Source organism: Durio zibethinus, chromosome 9 (genome assembly GCF_047325235.1).
Source record: "Durio zibethinus cultivar Kanyao isolate XHJ-2024 chromosome 9, ASM4732523v1, whole genome shotgun sequence".
NCBI lineage: Eukaryota > Viridiplantae > Streptophyta > Magnoliopsida > Malvales > Malvaceae > Durio > Durio zibethinus.
The window spans coordinates 11679822-11706109 of NC_143170.1; the positions used below are offsets into that span (position 1 = coordinate 11679822).

Here is a 26288-nt window from a genome sequence, read left to right on the forward strand (position 1 = left end):
AATCTTCTATCTCAATCACTTGAGTAAAATATTTTTCTTCTTTTCCTCTATTTTCTTATCAAAGGGAGCTTGCCGTGTTTTTGCATTCCTTTACATGAACATTGTGTTTGATAGGAGGGAAAGAGAAAAAGAAAAGGGTGAAAGGAAAATTTACTTTCCATCCACTTTTACCTTTCTTAGTAAAGGGAAATAACAAGAGGAAAGAAAAATTAAATTTGAGAAAAACTTTTATTTAGATCTGAGAATTTAAAACATGATATAGTGACATGATATATATAAGAGTTTAAAATTGTAATAATAATTATATATAAGTTTAATAAAATAAAAAATAAAAAATATTTTATATTTTCGTATTATGTAATTTGTGTAAAATATGGTATTAATATATAAATTTTAATATTTTACATTATACGAATACATAAATTGTCAGGTTTAATTTTTTAAAATTTAATTAATAAGAGTTTTCTTTTTTATTATTATTATTACAAATGTAGTTCAAATTTTGCAGGCAATTGGGAAAGAAAATTTTCTAAAGCGTTAAAATTCAATTTTCAATTTTGTGAGAATTCATGAGTAAATTATTTTAGGTAAGTTTCGTGTATCTTAAATTAATAATTTTATTTATAACTTTATCATATATTTTTTTCTTTATTTTTCATCCTTCGTACCTAAAATAATGAAGAAAAAATAACTTTTTTTCTTCATTTTTTTTCTTTCTTATTAAGCCTATAGTTTACGAGCATAGTGTAAGGTAGTAGGACATTTGATTTTTTTTTCCAAGTCTTCTGTCAATTGGATTCATGCTAATTTATTGTTGTTTTTAAAAATGTTTGATCTTATAATATGCTTGATATAAACAAATATATGGATGAGAAAACGTTAACAATGTTTGTCGTTAGAAGAGAAAGAAAGGAAAACTGAAAAAGGTGTGGAAAGAAAAAACGTTTTTTTCTTCTAAATTTTCTCTCTATGTTATGTTTGGATTGAGGGGAGGACAAGGAAATGAAAGGAAAATAAAGAAAAGTAATAAAAATAGAAAAATCTTTTTTTGGTTTGGATAAACTTTAATTTTAAGAAAATGAAAGAAGTGAAAATTTAATAATTTTTTATTTTTTTATAATTTTTATTTTTTCAATACCTCAATTTAAAAGAAAAGTAACAGAAAAAAAAGTTAAAAAACATTCTTTTTTTATAAAAAGATTATTATATTTATATTTTTATTATGACATTAGATTTGATTATATAATTGACACTTCCTATAAAAATAATTTTTATGAGTATTTTATATAACATCATAGTTTAAAAATATTTTATGATTTTTCAAATCTTAACAACAAAACAAGTCAAATTATTATTAGAATAAATTAAAAAGTTGAATTAAACATAAAATTAAGAGTAAATCAATAACTAACTAATACATCTTATTGTATTAAATATTCTCAATTTTGTTTAAAAAGATTTGTTTATATAAGTTAGGTCGTATATTATATGTTATTTTATAAAAAAATATTATAATGAATTATTTTTTTCATTATTTATCTAAATAATGTTTGTTAAAATTTTTTTATTTTTTTTATTAATTTCAACTATCTAAATAAAAAACACATGTATCATTTTCTTTTCTTTTAAATTTTTTTTTTTTTTATTAATAGTTATTCAAACGTAACGTTAATTTAGTAGGAAAGAAATGGAAAGGAAAAAAGAATAGATTTAGACGTCTTTTCTCTCTTTATTCTTCCCAAAAGTAAAATGAAAACATTCATTCGATGTATTAATAATTTTATTATTAAGTTTTTTTTCTCTGTTTTTTAATCTATTTAAAAAAATAACTTCTATTCTTCTTTCTTTTTTTTTTTTTTCTTTTCAATTTCCCTTTCCTTAATTTTCAAAAGTAAATTGAGAAATTTTTTTATTATATTTAATGGGAGAGTTAATTGCACGTTTGATATCTAAACTTTGGTCAAGTGTACAAAATTAATATTAAAAAAATGTATTATTTGCATAATGTATTATGGCTACCAAAAGATGCCTAAAAATATATTAGAAAGTGATGAATTAAATAAGCAATGTTATATAAAAAAATAAAGATGAAGAGCAGAATACCCAATTTTCATTCTTAATATTGAATTCCAATATTTTAAGTTCAGCGTTTAAAGTTGTTGTTCTTGGAATATCCTTTTGTGATTTATGTAAGAGAGATTTATGAATATATTTTTTTTAGCTTTATATGATATATATAAATTCATGCAGCATATGGATATAGGAAATGTTGTTCTAGTAAAGTACAATGAAAAGGTTTCACTTTTGGTTTTTTTTTTAAATTAAGATCAAACTTATGGAGTTTGAATAATTTTGCTGATTTTTTTTTATTATTTTATAACTCTGCTTTTTTTCACCATTTCTATATCTTACGTTTAACTCTTTTTATCACAATTTCATAAAACAAAAAGCAAATGAAATGATCCTTTTTATTTGTATAAGTTGTTAGAGTATTTAATTTAATATTTTTATATTTAAATATTTTATTAAATAATTTTATTTAATTTATTTTAAATATAAAAAATTTAAAATTCAAAATATAATTTAATTTAAATATACTTTATTATTCAATTATTTTAATAGTATGTTTAATTTAGTCGAATCTATAAAATTTTCTCTGAAATTTTGATGGTAGGTGTTTAATTCACATATTTAGTTTAGAGTAATCCAGTTACGGAAAAAAAAATCAAATTCCCAATATTTCCTAATATCTTAGAATAAGAAACTCACATCTCCTTATGATATTTTAAAATTTCGAGAGAAAAAATTTATTTCTAAATTTACCCTAAATAAAAAAAATGATGAAATAGCTATTATCCTTTTAAAAAGTATGTTTGAAAGTAATTGAAATTTAGTTATAGGTTTTTGTGCAAAAAAATATATTTTTTTGTATTATAATTAAGGTGTTTGGCATAAAGAGACGACTTCAATAATTTTTTTATATTTTTATAAAAGTATTATTTAAGATATTTTTTGTATAGAAATATCTTAAATAATTTTTTTATATTTTTATAAATAGATTATTTAAAACGTTTTTGTACAGAAAATATCTTAAATAATATTTTCATATTTTAGGGTTTAGGGTTAATATTTTTTAAAAAATTATTTAAAGTGTTTTCTATACAAAAATGTTTTAAATAATATTTTTTATAAATTAAAGGATGATTATTAAATGATCCATAATATAAAAAAAATATAAGAATTATTTAAAGCATTTTTGTACAAAAACGCTTTAAATGATCCATTTATAAATAAATTAATGGAACATTTTAAATTTTTTCTATGATATAAAAAAAGTGACAAACACATTAATTAATATTTTTTCTAACAATTTTCTTTATAAATTTTTGTTACTCAAAAAGGGTCAAATAACTCAATTGATGATATTTTACAAATAAAAATAGCAATCAAATAAAAATATTTATTTTTTTCTATTAAAGGCATCATTTGTCGTTTGAATGTTTATTATTAATAAAACAAAATAAAAAAGTTATCATCATATATATCAAAAAAATTATAGTAATTATACAAGAATTAATATATATGAATTTTTTTTTAATTAAATGAGTAAATCTAAACGTGATATATCTTAAAAATAAAAAAAAAAATTGAGTATCATACTTTTTCAAGAATCACATTTTTCTCGAAACTCAAGATTTTGTTAATCAAACGTCATCTAAAAATTAATCAAGTTAAATTTGATTAATTAAAATTTTTAAATTAATAAATTTAAATTAATTAATTAAAATAAAATAATATGATTTGGTTAATTTAATTTTAAATAATTCTAATAGATCCATTTTTTTTAATTATATTAGAAAGATAAAATCTTAATACAAATAAAAAAACCTTAATTCAAAATAAAATTTTTAATATCTTTTTAAGTATCTTTATTCACTAAATTAAAGGGTCGAAGACCAATAGATCGATCTTTACATCTAATCCTAATCGACTTTAAAAAAAATTTGAAGATTCCATCCAGGTCTTTTTTTGGAAAGGATTTTTATTGGGCTGAACAAGCGTGCACAGTTACATATTGTTTTGTATAAAGAAGCAATGAAAAAGTCAAGCGTCTGTCAACAAATGGTTGGACTTGGTATTTTTTGAGCTGGACAGGTATCTAATGTCCACAATTTATATTTAAGAAGAAATGAAAGAGTCAAATAAATAAATATATATATTTATATATGAAGAGGGAAAGGACAAAGAAAGAACGGAAAAGAACAAAACTTTGATTGAAAGAAAATAAAGCATTAAATAAATTTATAAATTTGTTGACATTAGATGTTTGTTAATTTGTTGAAACTAGATATTATTTGGTAAATATTTATTATTTGTTGATATTAAAAAAAATTATCCCAATATATATTAATCCAAAGTGAGGGTAAATTACTAGAAAATTATAATTATCAACACAAATAAATTTATTAATTTATTGATATTAAATATTTGTTAATTTGTTGATATTAGATATTATTTTATAAATATTTATTATTTGTAAATTTCAAAACTTGTTAAATTTCATATCTGAATAATTATTTTCTCATGATTCTATAATTAATTATCTGTATTTTCAATGTAATTTCTTATTAAAATCATTAGACAACGCCAATTCATGTTTCTAGAGAAATTCTCTTTTTTTTTTTTTAAGTAGGCATCACAACCAACGTTTCAAAGCAACTGAAACAACAGCCTGGTCAAACAGATCAAAAGTTGCATCAAAAGCAAAAGTAATAATTCAAACCACTAAGATCCACCCGATAAAGAACAAATGGAACGTATATCCACCTCTAAATATAAATTAAAAAAATAAAAAGAAAATAAAAACTAGTACCATGGCCGCTGGGATTTTTTTATTTTTTTTTATTTTTTGGGAGGAACCGAGGGAAATGGAAAAAGGAGAAAAGAAATAGACAATTGGCATCTAACAAAGGAAAATTTAGACCACAAAGCTTTACATACTAATTATGGATAAAGCAGGGATAAATCCATCAGAGAATATGGTATTGGTGGCCGGACTGAGCTTACTCATCGGCATCATTGACCTTAACAGGCTGATCTTCTCCCAAACTAGAACGACGTAGCTCCTCAATACGCCTTGTCACTTGTGACATAGAGGGGCGCTTGTCAGGGTATTGGGCAGCACAATCTACTGCAAGTTGCAAGAGTTGAACCATCTGTTCCTCCACGTTCTGATACCTAAGGAGCTCAATATCAAAAACCTCAGATGTCCATTCCTCCCCGACAACTGACTGCACCCATCTTGGGAGGTCAATTCCTTCCTCATTCAAGATCGAATGGGTGGGGGCTTTCCCAGTCAAGAGCTCCAAAAGCAACACACCAAAGCTATAAACATCAGCCTTTTGTGATACTTTGCGGGGTTCAGTCACTTCTGGTGCCCGGTACCCAGCCACTCGATTGGGAGTGGAGGAAGGCCCTACAAGGTGTGCTAGGCCATAATCGGAAACTCGAGCTTCGTAGGATTTAGTGAGGAGGATATTTGACGATTTTATGCTTCCATGACAGACATTAGGCCCTTGAGAGTGCAGGTATTCGATTCCACGGGCAGCTCCAACAGCAATTCCAGATCTAATGTCCCAGTTCAGTGGAGTCCTTCCTGCTTTGTTCCCTGCATCCCAAAACAGTGAAAATATGGAAGAAAACTTAAAAGCTACATACAGCACAATAACTCTAAATTATGATGGAATCTCCAGAAAGGGCTGAAAATGATGCTAAAGAAATCAAAGGAGTTTGACACCAAACACTTAGAAGAAAACAAAATTGAATTTTGCTCATAAAAGGACAAGAAAATGGCAGAATGAGGAGATAAATGCAACATCATTCACCTATGAAGAATGAATACCATCTACATATGAAATTGAGCAAGTTCAAAAGAAGCAATAAACGATCCAAAAAGGAATGCTCCGAATTTAACCCAAAAAAAAAAAAAAATGCTCACCATGCAAAAGTGCAGACAAGCTTCCCATGTGCATGTAATCATAGACAAGAAGCTTTTCTTCCCTACTAAAATAGTATGCTCTGAGAGGGACCAAATTTTGATGATCCATAGCTCCAACCCCTTCAATTTTTTCTTTGAACTCCCTCTCAGAAATTGTCACATCCTTGAGCCTCTTAACAGCCACTGCATTTCCACCATCTAACACTGCTTTATATGCTGTTCCAAACGTTCCTTTACCTAAAACCTCAGCGGAAGCTCTCAACAAATCCTCCAAATCAAACACTCTCCCCGCATTCCCAAAGAAAACCAACTTATTAGCTCCAGTCCCATTGGTTTCACCTGCTTTCACTCCACCACCACCACCCACCATTGCTGCTGCTGCTGCCTCCGCCACCGAATACCCATTTCCATATCCACCACTCTCCATTTCCCCACCTGATTTCTTCCTAGGAATCTCCAATTCTTGATTTTTAATCGAAGCAATGTCAATTGCCCTCGTTTTCTTGCTGCTGTTATCTCTACATAAAATCATTAAAATTATAATAATCAATAGAAATCCCAGCACAGATCCAATCACAATACCTGCAATTGCACCTCCAGACAACTTTCTGTTCTTCTTTTTCTCTTGTTTATTCTCGTCCGTGGGATTCGCAGACTCAGTTGCATTACCAGCAACAGCAGTAGCAGGGCAAGCCTTGTCAAGTGGCTGTCCACAAAGCAAATTCCCCAGAAAAGCGGCGGACCCATATTTCTGTAACCCCTTTGGTATTGACCCGTTCAACAAATTATTTGACACATTAAACTGATTGAGATTTTGCAAAGAACTCAAATCAGGTACTGACCCAGAAAGGCTGTTGCTATCCAGAAGCAAAGTTCTTAATCTCGTCAAATTGTTGAAAACAGCAGAGATTTCCCCAGAAAAATTATTAACGCCAAGATTTAGCCTCACTAAATCATGAAGACCAAACAGGAACTCCGGGATCTCACCCGAAAAACGGTTCCCTTGCAAGTAAAGGTTTCGGAGATTTTCACAAAGAGCAAGATCCGAAGGAAGCTGTCCGGTTAACGAGTTGAGACGGAGACTGAGGGTGCGCAGCTGGGTCAAGTTCCCGAAAATGCCAGGTGGGATTTCGCCAGAGAGTGCAACACCAGGTAGCCTAAGCCCTGTAACGCGGTTCTGCTCGCACCTGACCCCAGCCCAGGAGCATGGACTCTGATTGGAGATGTTCCACAACAGGGTTCGACCTCCGACCGAGGAACGAAGGGCTAACAGCGCTGCTCTGTCGTTGACAAGATCTGGTTTAGTCACCTGTATTAGGATTAAAAAAAGAATGGCAATGAAAAAAAATTGGGCTGCCATTTTTGGTTCTGCTCGTTGTTTATGTTTTTGTTCAAGACAAAGAGGATAAGGATATGATAACGCTGATAATGTGGGTGGATTTAGCCACTGTGTTTCTCTTGTTTGGCCTTTACGGCGTTCGAAGACGAGACAGTGTTATTAAGAGTGTATTTTTTCTGTTTTCATTGGTAAGAGTGTGGGTAGTACGTAGTGATGATGTGAAGGAAAAGAATACAATAAAACATACAAAAGGACGAGAGAAAAGAGTCAGGCAAACACTAGCTGCATCCAGTGATGCTGGGTCTAGTCAACAGGGATTCCTTTCAGCTTTTTGTTTGTTTTTGTCTTCAATATTTTTGTCTTATTTTTTAAAATAAATTAAAACACTTTTGGGTACGTTCGTAGAACAAAATTTTGAATTCTGAAAAAAAAAAAAAAAGTAATTTACAAACAAGTACAATACGTAATTTTTTTTTATTTCTAAGATATTTTATATTTATATTCATTCATTTAGATAAAAAAATTTATGTATATTAATTCTTAGATAATTATCATAATTTTTTTGATATATATGATGATAATTTTTTTTATTTTATTTTATTAATAATAAATGTTCAAACAACAAATGATATTTTTTTTTGCTATTTTTATTTATAAAATATCATTAATTGAGATATTTGACATTTTTTTTAGTAATAGAAAAGGATAAGAAAAAATTGTTAGAAAAAATTTCAATAAATGTGTCTGTCACTTTTTTTATATCATAAAAAAAATAAAAAATATTTCTTTAATTTATTTATAAAAAGATAATTTAAAGCGTCTCTATACAGAAAACGTCTTAAATGATTTTTTTTATTTTTTTATATTATGAATCATTTAATAATTATCTTTTAATTTTAAAAATAATTATTTAAGATATTTTGGTACAAAAAACGTCTTAAATAATCTTTTATAAAAATATTAACCTTAAACCCTAAAATATAAAAAGATTATTTAAGATGTTTTTGTATAAAAAATACCTTAAATAATTCTCTTATAAAAATATTGACTTTAAACCCTAAATTTTAAAATACAAACGGATTATTTAAGGTATTTTTGTACAGAAAATACCTTAATTATTTAAGGTATTTTTGTGCAAAAATACCTTAAATAATCATTTTATAAAAATATAAAATGATTATTTAAGACATTTCTTCATGTCAAACACCTTAATTGCAATATAAAAAAAATTTTACAAAAACTTACAGTTGAGTTTTAAGCAAGCGGGACTGACTGTAAATGGTATCAAAGCTAGTTCACGAGACGGTTAAATCAGGTGTACATGATCCAAGATTCTCACAGTGTGATCTGTGGCGAAGCATTAGCTCTTGTCTGGACATGTCTCAACCGTGGCTGACCACCACGCAGGGTTGTTAGGTCGAGAGACTTAACGAAAACTAGCTTCTGAAGTACCCTTACTGGCCACCCCGTGAGATGCAAACAGGACTGACTGTAAATGATTCTAAACATACATTTCAAAAGGATAACAGTTATTTCATTATTTTTTATTCAGATCAAATTTAGAAATAAGGTAACTTTCCCTTCTGAAATCTTAAAATACCATAAGAAGATGTGAGATTTTAATTCTGGGACTTTGGGTACTATTGAGAATATAATATTTTCCCTTATAATTGAATTATCTTGAACTAAAAGATTATTTAAGGCATTTTTGTACAAAAAACGCATTAAATAATCCTTTTATAAAAAGATTACTTAATTTATTTTTTGTATAAAAATACCTTAAATAATCATTTTATAAAAATATTAACCCTAAATCCTAAAATACAAAAGGATTATTTAAGGCATTTCTATATTTAAGGTGTTTTCTATGTAGAAACGCCTTAAATAATCATTTTTATAAAAATATAAAAAGATTATTGAATGTGTTTCTCTTTACTAAACGCTTTAATTACAATATAAAATTTTTTTTCTATACAAAAACTTACAGCTCAGTTTCAGTCACTTCTAAACATACTTTTCAAATGGGTAGCGACTATTTCATTATTTTTTATTTAGGTCAATTTTGAAAATAAGACAACTTTCTCCTTCGGAATCCTAGAATATCATAGGGAGATATGAGTTTCTGATTTTGAGACTTTAGGTACTATTAGGAATCTAATATTTTCTATCGTAATTAGATTACTTTGAACCAAATATGAAAATCAAATATCTACCATTAAGATTTCAGGGGAAAATTTGTGGATTTTCTCTAACCAAATACACTCTTAGTAGACTAGTTTTTAATAGACTCCTAAAATTTTTTTTTTAATAAAATAATCCATAGTATTAGATGCACATTGTTATAATAGATTCATCTTTTGAAATATAGATGCTTTTAATGTAAAAATAATAGAATTTATATTAGATGCAATGTCAATGTTTAAATATTATATGTTACCATAAATTACATAAAAATCTCTCATAAAAAATTAATTTTAAATTTTTAAAATCTTAAAAAATAAATAAACTTATAGCCTAAAAATATAATTAAAATTATTTATAGGTTAAAAAATAATTTAAAAATGATTTTTTTTAGCAATAAATAATGAAAATTTTTATCTAAACCACTATTATTGTGGCTATAAAATGCAACTAAAAATAACAAATATCTTACATGTTGCCATCTCTAACCATAACATTTAACTATATAAGGATGTGTTCAGTATACAAAATTATGATAAGATAAGATAAAATGATATTATTAATATGATTAGATTAAACAATGTCATCATATATTATTTGATGTGTGTAATGATTAGGATATGATAATTTATTTATTGGTCAAAGTTATTCTTTCTTAAAATCCATACAATTTAAATTATTGATGTAATTTTTAAAGGTATAATAGGATTTGTAAGTTTAATTCCATGGGTTAAAAATAATCTTCTCCATTTTGGAAGAATTGAATCATCCGATAGCAAGAGGATGATTAATTTTCATAATCATATCCCCTTTTTTTAAAATACAAACCAAACATAATAGAGAGTGATTATTATCCTATCCTATTCATTATCTTATGGACTAAACAAGACCTAATTTTTTGTGATATACTCACTTCATCTCAAATTATTTGGGTGTTATTAACTTTTACGCAGTTTAATAAAAAACTTTGACTTTAATGTATTTAATATTACATTTTATTTTTTTATAAAATTAAAGTTTCACGTTTTTTAGGCTCCGTTTGATAACTTGAAAACATCTTCCAAAAATAAAATATTTTCAATGAAAAATGCTTTTTTGGAAAACATGATATTTTCAATTGTTTGGAGATTCTAAAGGAAAATAATTTTCTATGTTTGAATGACAATAATCAAAAATATTTTCTATCAACATTCATCAATGTCTTTCATGAAATTTTTTCATAATTTTAACAAAAACAAATTCATCAATATTTATAATACCCATACAAGTTCATCAAATCAAAACTCAAAACCATCCATAATAATAAAAATTCAAACCAAAACCCATAAAAATAATAACAAATCTTGATACCCATTTCAAATTGATAAAAATCTAATCAAAATCTTTATATTGGAAGTAATTGAAACAAATATTCGCCTAAAGACAAGTGTGGGTAGATCTTGGTAGATGGATTTTCATCAAATTCATCTAGCTTCAAAGCTTGGCGACATAAAAAAATGTGGTTTCCCTTTCCAACTTAAAGAAAAAGTGTAAAAAGAAAAAAGATTACTTATATCATTACATATGGTAGTTGATGATGAAAATTGATGATAAAGATTGAAGAAAACGAAAGAGGTGAAAGAGGATTGAAGATAGTGGGAGATTTATGGGTTTTATGGGAAATTGAAGAACAAAAAGAAAGATGAAGAAATATGGGAGAGCTATGGGTTTTATGGTGATTGTGAAAAGAATGAAATTAAAGGAAGGTGAAAGAATTAAGGGGAGAAAGGATAAAGATTTGTAGCTTTTCATGGGTTTTTTTTTTTTAGAGAGATGGAAGCACGAATGAGTTTTTCTTCATGGAAATTGTCTTTTGCCTAAAAAAAATGGAAGACAATTTTTGTGTTTCTACTTTAATTTTTATGTTGACTCGAAATTGTTTTCAGTTGACTAACTGATTTTGTTCCTTCCAAACATAAGAAAATGTAGAAAATATTTTTCGAAAACCATTTTTATGGTTACCAAATGGAGCCTTAATGTTAAAATACAAATAAAAATAAAAATAATTTTAAAATATAAAAAGTAAGAGTTTAAAATGTTAAAAAATATATATATAATTTTGGAACATTCCAAAATAAAATATGGACAAATAAAATGAAATAAAAAGAGTATCTATAACATATATAAAAGCTATCCCCTATCCCTAATTGATTCTACGAGGACAGCTCAGCAATGTAACTAACATATGTTTGTTAAATTGTTAGCCTTGAATTGATTCTTATTTTGACTCTTAGGACCTCAGGCGCTATCAATTCTCTCAAAAGCAATTGCTATTAGGAAGACGCATACCCTAACCTTATAGTGCATTCAACATACACAAGCGCCCATAATGTTTGAGTACATGGAGTTGACGGACGCAACCAATCTTCAATTTGCCAACAATCTCTCCTTTAGCAACACCACTATGACTCAAACCCATCACCTTGGCTCTGATACTAGTTTTTAATATCAAGTGCTTACCATTACACCAAAAGCTATAGCTGATAGTGAATGTATAACTTTATTTTCTTATTCTTTTTTGTAGTGCAAAGCCTCGTACTAAGTGATAGGTGGACATAAGAGGCTTTGCAAAGCTTTTTTAGGATATTTCACCCATTGGGCCTTAGCAGGTTGGGTTGTCATACACTAAAATCCAATCCACCATGAGATACGTCACTTAGATGAACTAATATACCAAGTCCTTAAGGGAGATTGCTGAACCCCATAATCCAACAACATTCTTCAATTGCATTGAAATTTACATAAACTTTAGAAGTTTCTTGAAGAAACTTTTAAAAAATTTCAACTTTTAGAAACTTATTGAAGAAAATTTCAGAGATGAAAAAGGCTAAAGCTGTTGAAGAAAAAAGCTTTTGGAGACAAAAACAAAAGGGAAAGAAACAATTAAAAAGATAAGAGGAAAAAATCAATTGCTAATGTCCACAGACGATAATCTTTCTAGGTAAAGGAGAACTCTTGGGTTAAAGCTCACGATGCTACATTAATGGAGGTCTTGAAAAAGGTTACAGGGAAAGGACTAGAAGTTAAGTGAGAAAGTAGGAGGATCAAGGGAAAAGAAAAAAAGAGTTTTTTTCTCAACTCTTTTGTTTTACAGTTTTAATGCATGCACCGATTGGTATGATTATTCATATTTTTTCATATTTTCTTTATTTTTAGATTATTTATTTATTTTTTCCTTTTGCAAGATGATTGAACAACTCAACAATATAAACAAAAATGATAGGAAACATGTTTTGGGAAGACAAATTTGTCAACCAACAATCTTCTCTCTTACTCCTCTATAGTCCTAAAGACGACAAAACCTCTCCATCATCAATAACCTTTACGTTTCGATCTCCAATAGTACCGTCCTAATAGATTTCCTACATTTTAATAACAAAATGTTGGTTTTTTTTTTAATTTTAGTTTTTTTAAAAATAAATTGGAATTTGTGCCAATGATTCCTTTTATCAATATTAGCAAATTTCCATAGCAAGGCATGTAATAACTTATGAGTAGCTTTGTTATTTATAATTTGTTTAATTTTATAATTTTGTGTTGATTTTTTACCCTAGGTTTTGATCTATCTTCATTTGTTTCTTTTACAAGTTAAAAAATTTTTCTTGGGCCGTACTATAGCTCAAGGAAAATGGTATTCTTTAGCTAATTTTCATTATTTTCTAAGTGTTTATGTGTCATTTTAATATCCTTTTAGACCTTCATGTATTTCTTAACAAGTTCTCAGTTATGGATTAGATTTAGTTGTATTATTTGATTGACTAAAAGAAACAAAAATATTATTCTTTATAATTCAAGTTTTTTATATGTACTGATATGATGCATGTGTATATTCATTTGCAATTTCTATAAAGTGGAAATAGTTTTGGAGGGGATGTTGATAATTTTAATTAAGATACGAAAAATGAGCTAGAAATTGATAATTATACTAGCTCTTCTAGCTTAAGAGTGTCACCTCATCATGAAAAACCTGTTTTGGGCTTAGTAGAGGTACATGCTTATTTGTAATTAATGCACATGGCATTCTGTAATAGTATTCTGGTTGCTGTACTAATCAGGTTATTAACATGCAAATTGTTTTAATGATTATAAAGAAGGTGTATGATGGAATTTTCTTTGAGTTGTAATTTTCAAAGAAACATTATACATTTGGTTATTGTTCATTAGTTGATGAGTTTTTATGGGAATTAGTTGAGAAAATGGAGCATTAGGTAACCTTTTATGCAAATTTTAAGAAGTTTTAATTTGAATATGAAATCTATGCAAAGGTGTTTTCCTTAAAATACTTGACATTTTCATTTTGGGGTTCTCATCAATTACTTTGATGGATGTTGTTTGGGGTTGTAGAAAGATAAATGCTTTGTGAACTATCAATTATATAGAATTAAAAAGTGAGCCTTTGTTCATTCAATATCTTTTTTTCTTTCTTTTCATTAAAAGTGTTTTACATTTGAAATGATAAAGTGAAATTGAAGGGTTTGTTCACTTTTGAATCTTTAAATGCAGTTGAGTTATTACTGACTCTAAATTCAAAGATAAACTTACAATGAAAGATATTGTCATCCCTAAACCTAGAGACTATTTATCCCCAAACATGATCCCTATACATGGAGACTAATCATCTCCAAATGTGATTTTTGCATTTCCAATTCAGCTCAAGTTTACCAACTCAACTTGTCAATCGAGCTATTCAACGGTGGGAGTGGCTAAGGCCGTGGCTACTAAAGTTGAGCGTGTTGGAGTGTTGAGCATTGCTTAAGGATTCATTGCGTAAGTCTTATCTGAAACTATCTCGATCGCACAAATGGCTTCAAGGGCTAGCAAAAATTATAGAACTTTTAGCTTAATTGTTTGATTGATGGAGAGTAAATTGAAATTGATGATGTCTAGCAAATGAAAAGGGCTTCAAGAATTCTTTGGTTTTTTTTTTTTTTTTTTTTTGCAAGTTGGTGTATTTGTCATTAAGCTTGATAGTCTTGACCAAAGATTTAAATAGTGGTTGGATAGTGGCCGATATTTCACGATCGCACCACCATCTGTTACTGTTATTGAAGAAAAAACGGGAGAGAATTTGAATATCGTCTACAACGGATGTATCACGATCGTGAATTGCATCATAATGTTGAATAGCGGCAATAACGGTCCCCTATAGCCTACGAATCCGTTTTTCCTTCAAAAATTCAAGAAAAAAAATTTTCATTTGATTTTGTTTAAAAACTTAAAATAAAAACAGCATGAAGGAAAATAAACATCAATTTACAAATTCAAGAAAAAAAAACCCACAAAACTTAAACTTTCAAAAATATCAATGCTCTTAAATTCAACTTCAATCAAGATCATGTAGATGCAGCTTAAGGTAAGCAATTAATTTAGCACTCAAATTACCTTTTTTTTTTTTAATTTCCAAATTTACCGTAATTTTGTGTATTTGGGATTGGATTGGGCTATTGTGCATTGGTAGAAGGGGACAGAAGTTGTTGAGACTTAAAATGAGAGACAAGAGATGAGAGTGAGACTTGAGGTTGATGGAGACAAGCGGATAACACAAAAAAAAAAAAAACTGAGAGATGAGGATGAGGATGAAGGTTTCGAGAAAAAAATTATTGAATGCAAGTTGAGAGGATGAGAAGTTGTATAGGTCTGTGCAATTTAGTCAAGAGGCAGAGGAAGTAGACTTAAGGCTATTGTTGTTAAAGATTGCCCACAACATGGAGGCTGCCAAGTTTGATTTACTGTAAGCCCATAAGAAACAATTCTCTTGCCCTATAAATAGTAATGCTCTTACTTAATTTATGGATATCTAATCACTTATTATTTGATTCATGCATAATATAGTTCGGTAATAATTTGATAAGTACAATAATTAAATAATTAAATATATCATTTGTTATGATTATTTATTTTTCACAAGTTTATTTATCTCTTGTTATTTTCTAATTATCATATGAATAATTTTTTAAATATGAATATTTTACTATAAATATTTTTTCTTAAATAAATAAAACACATGATATGATATAAATTACTTTAAAAATCATAAAATAAGAGGTTTTATGATTAATAATTAAAATTATTATATTTTATAGCAAGTTGAGCAAAATTTAAAAAAATTCACGATTGCAATAGCCGCAATGACTGCGAAGGTCTTCGTTATATCTGCAACTGTGACAAATGCAACGTGACTAAAAATGTGATCACTACCGTAATTTAAATCCCTAGTCTTGACCCTTAAATCATCAAATAGATCTCATCTGAAGCCATCTTAGCTGTTGAAAAAGGATTCAGGTGTGATTGGGGCTTTGGCTATTGAGGTTCAACATGTAGGAATGGTGATTTTTTTTTTTTTCTTTTCAAAAGTGTAATTTAAAAATTGTGAATTCTATTCTACTTGGTTAAATCATACAACAATCCAATTCTCATGCTTCCCTCCACCGATAATTGGACAGGTGGTTTTTAAGGTTATATGAACTATATTTCTTCATAAATTTGACAACACATTTTAAAAATGGTTCAGTGCATTCATTTCTCTTATTGTTGTTGCTTTTAGCCTAATTTGTTTTCTTCTCTTGTGTAACAAGTATAAGGGTATGAACTAGTAATTAGTTGCAAAAGCCTATTTAAGTGAATTTTTGGAAATTCATCTAAGCATAATTGTTTTAATTACCAACTTAATGAATTGATGTAGCTTAAAGTTCTTTTGGGAGGAAAATTTTGAAGCATGAAGTTTTACTCATTGCAGGAATACTATTTTTAGTTCTTATATGCTGAATAAAGCATGCTGGTTTAAGGAAAACACTTTTGGATACTTACTGACCATTAATTATTTTTTTTCATGCAGGTTGTCTTTATGGTTCAGGTTGTCAAGCTCTGTGCCTTTTTTCAATAATGGGGTGTCTCCAAGATTTCAGCATATTGTTTCTGGGTATGTAGAGAACTGAGTGCATTTTTCTTAATGTTGAAGAACTTTTGAGTTAGAATCCTTTGTTCTTCTCAGACTGTCAAAAGATAAGAAATTATGTAATGAATACAAAATTAGCCATTATCCAAAGGAAACCTTGAAAAAAGTTTTCATAATAAGTAAATACATAACATTTTTGCTTTGAGATTGAAAAGACATTAGAGCTTATAATGTTACTTATTATATAAAAGGAAAGAGTTGTTGTTGGCTCCAAAATTATGTCATAGAAAAGGACCAAATAGCTTTGTTAGCTTTCATAATATCAAAAACTTATTTTGATCTAAAATAAAAAAGTATAGTAATTTTCTTTTATCTTATTGCATGTTAACATAAAAAAAAAAAAAATTTAAAAAATATAAAAAATTTGTTCCTTTGGTGAAGCAAGGGCAGCCCACTAGTATTATATTTAATTTATATTTAGAGTTGTTCTATTGTGGCTGAATTTTTTTTTTTTATTAAGTTTGATTCAAGATTCTTACCAAAGCATAATTGCTCTATATAGAAATTGATGCTAATCTAAAAAATCTAGTGCTTAGAAAGCATCAAGAGAAGAAAATTTATTTTGATGAATTGTACAAGGTTTATATATAAAGGTTTTAACTTGTAACGTTTTTTGGTAAACTAAAAAGTTTAAGATAAGGAAAAGATGTTCGAATTTTGGAGCTTAACCTTCTTAACAAAGAGTAATATCTGCTAGACTAGATTTGTATACGCAGCGAATAGGGGACTCATCATTGTTGCAGACTTAGATTTGCTTCGGGTAAGATCATGGATAAGATTTGTAAAGCCTTAAGTTCCATCTGGTTTGGTTCGAAATATTATTTTATTAATAATTTTTATTTAATTTTTATTTTAAAAAGTATAAATAATAAATATTGATATAAAAATATTTTTAAATTTTTTAATATTACTTTTAATATAATTGACTTGAATAAATAAAATTGAAAGATTCAAGTTTGAACAAAAACTTAATATTTAGAGGTGTCAATTTAGTTTGACTTAATGGAGTCAAATCCATATCCATAACTGAAATTTTGATAATACACAGCGTAAAATGTATTTTTCTTTATTGTCACATGTCAATTGCCTATTGGTTTTTTTTTTAAAATTAATAAATATTTTTCTAAATTATAAAAATATGTATTTTTAAAGATTGTATTTTGTGTGGGATCCATTTATATTGAAATTTCCTTTTTATACTTTTCAATTTTTTAAAATAAAAAAGTTATTTATTTTATGAATTGTATGTCACGTGTTTTTTTTTTATTTTTTCTTTCTTTTATTTTTAATTTTTTAAAATTATAAATAATATATATTTTTAAATGATTGTATTTTTTATTTGTAGAGCTCACTTATACCCAACTTCTTTTTTACTTTTCTTTTTTACCATTATTTTAGAATTTTTCTTTTTAAAAAATATTTAATAAAGGTTTTTTGAAGATTTTTTTTTATGGCCCTGTTAAGTAATGTATGGTCAACAGTACTATTTCCAAGGGTTATCCTGTGTCATTTTCAAGTTTTTCTTTTTTGTAACTTTTACCTCTTTTTTTTTGTTTTAAACTTTTATCTTTTAAATTATTTAATAAATATTTTTAAAATTATAAAACATATATATTTTTAAAGATTTTATTATTTATGTTTGAGACCCAATTATATCAAATTTCTTTTTTTATTTTTCATTTTTTTTAAATTTAAAAAATATTTAATAAAAATTTTTAAGATTTTAGTTTTTATGTCAAGCACACTTGATACCAATAATATCTAACGTGTTTATTTTTTATTTTTTATTTTTTTCTTTTTTTAAATATATTTAATAAATAATTTTTTATATGTTTTAAAGATCTACTTAATATCAATAATATGTTAATTTACCACATGCTAAGTCAGTTGATTCCTTTTTTTTTTCTTGCTTTTTACTCTTTTTTTTCTTTTTTTAAATTATTTCATATTTTCAAAATTATATTTAAAATTTTCTTTAATATAGAGCCATTTGATATGATAATTTTAAAAATATATTTTTCCCTTTTTTCCATTTTTAATTTGATGGTTTTTTAAAAAAAAATTAACGAATTTATTGAGATCACACTTGAATTTGATTTGATTTTCCTTTTTTAGTTATTTTTTAATTAGATTGATTTTATAACAAAATGATTTGATAAATAAAGATGATAAAACAATAAGTGTTAGATAGATTTCTATCTATCTCAATTCAATTCAATATGGACATTTTTGTAAAAAATTAATATAAAATTAATTCAAGATAATAAGCCAATTTAAATATTCACATGTCACCCTCACTTGATTTTTTTGAATATTTTTTCATTTTTCATTTTTTTAAAAAAATTAAGTGTATTTACCAACAATAAATCCAATAACTACAGATTACGAAATAAAATAATTTTGACTCATTGTACTCACCCAGTATACCTAAACACTAGACAGTTTAATTAAATAGCTTTCAAATTTTCCTTTCTAATACCAACACCGAAGAATTTATTTTTTTTTTTTTAAAATACAATTAGGATCTCCATATTTGACTGGATTAATTCCTTCCCTTCCCTAAGCGATCTTAAGACACAATCCTCTGCATGATGCATTTAGAATTTACTTTTAAAATTCTCCCCATAATAATTGAATATGAGTTGACAAGAAAAGATAGTCGCTCCCCTTATCAACTGAGTTAACCTCTATAGTAGGTCTCAAAATTTTATTTGTTGAATTATCACATTTTACTCTTAAAATTATACAATTTTTTTTTTTTACAACTAAAACTATACACTTAAATATAAGTTCAAATTAAATTTCTTATATACTAAATATATACTAAGAGTATTTTTTAAATTAACTATATACTAAAAGTATTAAGTAATAAATCATATACTATTATAAATATTAGTGTTAATTATTAATTATATAGTAATAATATTGGTGGTTGGCGCAAGGTGTGAAATGTTACAAAAAATAAATAAGATAATAGAAATAATAGAAAAGAATTTTAGTTTTGGTGCATAAAAAATACTTTCTTAAAAGTAATTATATCTATAGGATACAATAAAACTTCATACTCTCTAATCAAAAGTAGTGAAATAGTTATATTGAAAGATCTATTTATAATGAATGAATAGACATAAACTTTTATTCAAATGATTATGATTTTATGAACAATAATGAATAATAATCTATTTATATTCAAATAGTTATGACTAATTGTCATATAATAATTATTTTTGTTTAAACATAATTATTTAAAATATGAATAAAATTAATAAAAAAATAATTTTATTCATCAATAATTAAATCTTTCTATCTAATATAAAATATATCACATTCTAAACTACCAATAATCCCCTACTAGTTTGGAATGTTAATGCTTAATCTTTAATTTGTCACACAAATAAATATTATGAATGCAAAAAGGTATCTATCGATTTAAACCTTTAATCAGAATTCTAACAAAGTTGATGGTATCTGCAAATTAAACCTCAACTCCTAGTGTTAGAATTGAAGATATAACACATATAGTACTTATTTATTCTTTTGTCAAAGGTTTATAACTGCTTTAACACTATTATAGTCATGTGCTTATCCTATTCATAAATATTTAAAAGAGAGATCCTAATTTTTCTTATTAAAGCAGCACCACTTTTATGTTTATATAGGTGAAGTTTCCATTATATCTCCATTGCTTTAGACATTTAAACAATAAACTCTATTAAAAGTATAAAACCTCATTCTCCCCACGTAATGGATCACATTAGTTTCTAAAGTTTTAATGGATTTCACTAGTAGTTAATAGACACATAACAATAACTTATTTTTACCCATTAAACTTTATAATTAGAGATTACTAATTCAAAGTTGAGTTATCATTATTGGTGTTTAATAGTAAATGTTTAAATTCATTTTATTTGTAGTACCACTAACCAAATATCTTGGAATTCAATTTTCTTTTATGTTAATTAACCCCATTTGAGATTGAATCTCCAATATAATCACTTCAGACTAATATGTCCAAACTTTTCATTTTGCATTTTATTTATATGCTCTAAACATTGTTACCTCATTTTTATCATTTTAAGAAATAGTTGGTATTGATTGTGGCCACAGCTCTATACTCATTAATGTAAAATTTCAATCATTCTATTTGTACACTTTTATCTATTTTAATACATTATTCTTCTAGTATAATTGGATAAACTAAATGGATAGATCAAACCGGTGTAGTCTTTTAAGATATATAAGTATTTTCTTTTATTATGATTTTACTTTAATAACTATACTAAACTTATTAGCTTGTATAATTTGTTCATAAAATTATATTAAAAACTTACAACACTATGGTGATAATTTTTATTTCTTTTGATTCTTATCACCCTCATCATGTGCAAATTTGCATTCTTTTATTTGAGAATGTCCCATTATATTATCAAGATATTATATATACTTAATCAAGTTGCCATTTTATTTATCTTTTCACTATATGGTGCTTTTTTTTTTTTTGTTTTTAAAGTAAGAAGCCTCCAAATCCACCATTAGTGAAAATAAGTAGCAAATATTTTATATCTTAATATTTCTTTTCCACAAAAGTTTCAAAACTTTTATATTTTAACTCAATAGAAGAGTTTACATCAATAAATAGATTTCAAATATAATCATGCTTATATAATCTCATTTTAAGACATTTTATGCCAATTCATAAATGCTTATATGAATCTATTTCATCATAGACACTATTAATAATTTTTACTACTACAAACAAAACCATTTCCATCACCTAAATGGATCAAATAGCATTCCTTTTGCTATTATAAAAGTTTTCATATTCACAAAATCTTTGAATTACTCATGGCTTCCAAAGTAAATTTACTTTAAAATTTTCACTATATTTCAAAACTTTTAATAAAACCATAGATGATAAATCATTTGTACAATCCATGAATTAGACCATATACATAACAAAAAATTACCAAGATGTGATTAAGATTGTGGCATCAATTTTGACTTATGGCTATTCTAAGCCAACCATAATAGTCTACATTATACGTACAAATCGTAAATATTTGGCTATTGAAGTTATCTCATTTTATAGTGATGGCTTTTAGTGAAAATCAACTATCTAAAATGTTATCATGAGTTTCCAATTTATTATATTAATTATCCAATGGCCAATTCTAAGTGCATGACTACTAAAACCTCTAAATTTGATTTTAAAACCATTATGTAGCCTAAGAATATATCTCTATTATTTACCACTTTTAATTGGTCATAATATTTTTGGATATATAATAAATTTAAACTTTACTCATAGGACCAATAAAATATGATTTTATGATAAGAACATATATATATTTGCTTCTTTTTCAAAAATATTTATAAATTCATAATTTCCTATATGCCTTAAAAAAATTCTTGAGAATTTTATCATTTTGATTTGATAACCATGTTCTTACCAAAATATAACAAGGCTATAAAAGATTCATAACCAAATCTAGCAAGTACTCCATGTCCATGTTATACTCATGACCATTCAATGCCATGATCAAGAAAGTTCATATATAACATACCATAAAATCATGAATCATAAATTAAATAATTTAATTTAGAATCAAAAGATTAAAAGAATAGTCAATAAAGAAAGCAAAATTCAATGAGACTCAAGTTCTCTTATGAATTATTAATCATCAATTCTTTTGGTAGAATATAAAAACTAGAAAGATAATAAGAAAAAACTTGTCTTATATTTAGTATTTATTTCACAAGAAACTATTTGGATAATTGAAACTTTCTATGCTTGTTTCAAAAGTCACTTTTGCCAACTTTGCCAATTTCTTTTCCTATATTCTTCATGCAAAATATGAATTTCATTATTGCCTCTAAATTGTTGGAAAAAATAAATAAGAGAATAGAAATAATAGAAAAGAATTTTGGTTTTGAGACATAAAAAATATTTTTTTTAAAGGTAGTTATGCTTATAAGATACAACAAAACCTTAAACTCTTTAATCAAAAAATAATAAAAATGATTATATTAAAAGATCTATTTATAATGAATGAGTAGATATAAATTTATATTCGAATGATTATGATTTTTTGTATAATCACGACCTTTATGAGCAATAATGAACAATAATATATTTATAATCAATAGTTATAATCATTTGTCATATAATAATTATTTTTGTATAAATATAATTATTTAAAATATGAATAAAATTAATAAAAAAATTAATTTTATTTGTCAATAATTAAATCTTTCTATCCAATATAAGATGCACCACATTCTAAACTATAAACATGAAATAGCTTTTTCATTGGTTTCCATATTAGACTTGAGCTTAGGACTATAATCCTAGCCTATGGTTATTAATTTTGTTAAACAACCAAATAATACATTTTTTCAATAAAATATTAGTTTAGGTTGTAAGAGAAGAATTAGGAGATTATGATACCTCGAAATCTCAATTTCAAATTTTATTGAATTTAGGTTAGATTGAGCTTTATTTGAATTTATCTTGTTTATCTCATTTTAATTCATTGATCTTCCAAATGCAATACTTGAATTTAATTTTAATTTTTTTTACAATAATAATTTTATAAAAATAATATAAATTTATTTATATTTTAATTTTAATTTTGAAGTACTATAAATATTAATTTAAAATATGAATACAAAATGGTACAAAGTACAAACTTGAGCCTTAACGTTTCTACGTTCATTAATCCTTTTATTTATCTTTTTTTTTTGGGGGGGGGGGTGCTTTTTATGCCGGGTGATCGTTCGAGATAGTATATATATATATATATATATATATATATATATATATATATATATATATATATATATATATATATATATATATATATATATAAGCGCTAGTATTATAAGAGAAATGCTAAACGCTCAATTTAATCCTTAAAATTCGAAAGATTGCTTACATATGGATTTAAACTTTTAATTTTAATAAATAAGGATTTCATCTTTTTGAGATTTAACAATTAAAGATTTTTTTAATGAAATTTGATGGTTATATTAAACGTGCTATTACTATTGTCTGAAAAAAAGGTTTTTATTATATTTAATTTTTAGGTGACGTGGACAATTTTAGTCTTTTAAAAGAAAATGAAAGACAAAAAATCTCAAAATTATTTGGCTTTGTCTTTGTCCTCTTTCCCTTTAAAAAAAAAAAAAAATTGATTGTAGCCATTTTAGTTTTGGGTGGGTAATTTTTAGGCGTGTCCGTGTTATTGCTATGTTTGGGTGTGGTTAGGTCATTAGTATTTAACTTTTTTTAAATCTTTAATACTCTTTGATTCTTACTAATCCTTCACAACTGCTCTTCTCCAATAAAAGGATTAAATTGGATATCATATAAAAATTCTCTCAATTTAATTCTTTTTATTAAGTTGAAACGAGTATGAACTAGAAGGCGATGAATGCATTTTTTAAAGCAAATGCAGATACCGTTATGGGGATAACTTTAGTGTTGCAATCCTCATTTGCGGCTTGTCAACCGACAACAATAAATTCCAATACACCGACCAATGAAAACGAAACATCCATTTTTTTTCCTGATAAAAAGAGGTCAACTTTAAGATTGGAAGGCATGGCAGCCTATTTAATGCTTTGAAAATTAAATGCGAAGAATAGAGAGAGAATTGCATTAAAGGCAGATAAAATAGATGCGATAATTGGAAAATTATTAATAATTCGTATATTTAAATTATTTTTATTTAATGATATATATGATAATTTATATATATAAAATATGAAATATTTTTTATTTTTATTAAATTTATATAATTTTTAATAAAATTTTAAATTATGTTATTTTTATTTCTTTTATATCATTATCTTTTAATGTTATTGAATCTTATTTTAAATTACGCACAAGCAGTGAAGTTTTCCCAACAAACGCGGCTTTGGTTGGAAAGTTATTCTTTAGCTTTTTGCATTGTCGGTTGTCTCTCCTTCACTCCTCTTATGGGGTTAATTAGGATGCTAAAAAATTAGATAGATGCATAGTTTTAAGGCAGGCAATAGCATGTGGACAAGAAAAAGAAATTTCGGTGTGCTCTCTCATTTGCCATACCTTCCTTTTTGCCATCTTTTGCAAATTGATTTTTTAAATGTTTGCCAACTAGTTAACATAGATGCCTTGGGTAATTAAATAAATATGGAAATGGTGAAAAGTTGTTATCTTTTATTTTTTTTATGAAAAATAGTTTTTAATTTAAGAATTATTATCAGTACTTCTTTATAAATTTAATAATTTATATCTGAAACATTTGATTCAGAAGAATTTTATATTACTATCGGTAATTATAGGTAGTTTCTTTAACAAGATTATTAAGGTATATTCCTAATAATATGTCATGCATGCATTTTATATAATTGACTTACATAATTCGAGTTTTTTTCCCAAACCAAGGTGATTTATGATCTTATTTTCTAAACTGGAGTAATTTAAAACTTTATTCCTAAAGCAAGGTACTTTTGTACATTTGGATTCCACGTCAGCCCTCCATTTTATAAAACTGTAATTAGTTGTTTAAAACTTAGAACCATACTCTTCTCCTTTTTCTCTTTCCTGTAACTCTCTCCATTTCTCTCAAACTCATTGTTTCTTTTGTTCGGTTCGTTCTCGTAAAGACTTAATTACCATCACTCGCTATTATTAAAGGCAATAATATATGCATTTTTTACCCATTTGTCACCCACAAAAAAATATTGTTCTCTTTTCACTATTCAATCTCATTATCCCCTCCCTAAAATTTCTTGATTCAAATTTTTATTTTTTATTTTTCTGGTTTTAGATTTAAATACTCTTTCCTCTCCGTCTCCCTAATTTGCAGATTTTAGATTTTTACATGTTGGAAGATCTAAAACATTAGTTGGTGCACTCCTTCTCTTCCCCGACCCACCCTTCACATTCTCTAAATTTAACAGGCCAAAATGACTGTTTGGTAAATTAATCATTTGAAATAACAAAGAGTAGCTTGGCTTCTTGAATACAAATTCAAAAAAAAAAAAAAAAAACAAATTGAAGAAGATGAGCGGTGAAAACTAAAAGGAAAGCTTTGACTTGTGCTGGCTTAGATTTTGACATGTTCTCTACATGTCTGATGCAAGCTTAATTCTGCTAAAAGGAGTTAGTTGATTCTACTGAACGGTAATCAGTCTTTGGTAGTTGGGTTGGGCAACTATTGTTTTCATTCCCTTGTTCTTAGAATTCTATTGAAACTTATCAATTTCTTACTTGGGTTCTTGTATATATTTAGGGTTGAAAAAGAGAAAGAATCAAATTGTTTTGTTTTTAATGTTTATTAAGAACGAAAATTATTTTTTAAAATTTTCTAATATGTTATTTTCTTTTTAAAAAATGATATGGCGTCTAATTGGATTAAAATATCTTGAATATGAAAATAAGTTTAAAAGTATCTTATTTTAGGAATAAAAATTTTAAAGTACCTTAGTTAAAGAAAAAACTCTACATATTTCTATTTTTATATTTGGTTTACCAAAAGATATAAGATTTTTAAGTTATTTTTGGTATATAAGATTATGATAGTTAGAAGAAGATAATATAAAATTATAAATAGAATTAAATTAAATTATATTATCATATTTTATATTTCGTGCGTGCAAAGATTTCGAATAAGATAAAATATTATTTTACCATTTATCATGTGTGTTAATGTGCAAAATTGATATTAGAATTGAATGATATTTTTATTGGTCAAAATTACCTTTAATATACTAATTTGTTTTTTATGTAG

The 26288-nt window shown here is 26.1% G+C and overlaps 1 protein-coding gene across 1 annotated transcript; it reads right to left on the reverse strand.

Moving 5' to 3' along the window:
• Positions 1-4752: 4752 nt before the first annotated feature.
• LOC111317073 (putative inactive receptor kinase At1g48480) lies at positions 4753-7539 on the reverse strand. The gene is made up of 2 exons (XM_022919406.2): positions 5999-7539; positions 4753-5668 (listed from the first exon to the last, which is right to left on the reverse strand). Exons 1-2 carry the CDS (start codon positions 7356-7358, stop codon positions 5064-5066), a joined length of 1965 nt encoding a protein of 654 aa, XP_022775141.2. The 5' UTR covers positions 7359-7539; the 3' UTR covers positions 4753-5063.
• Positions 7540-26288: the final 18749 nt, after the last annotated feature.

What these genes read in the sequence shown, in the direction of transcription:
- LOC111317073 (XM_022919406.2), bottom strand. Translation starts at nt 7,358, where the DNA reads ATGGCAGCCCAATTTTTTTTCATTGCCATTCTTTTTTTAATCCTAATA. An exon ending in CTTGTCTGCACTTTTGCATG is followed by an intron (nt 5,669 to 5,998) that starts GTGAGCATTTTT and finishes TTTGGGATGCAG; the next exon opens with GGAACAAAGCAGGAAGGACT.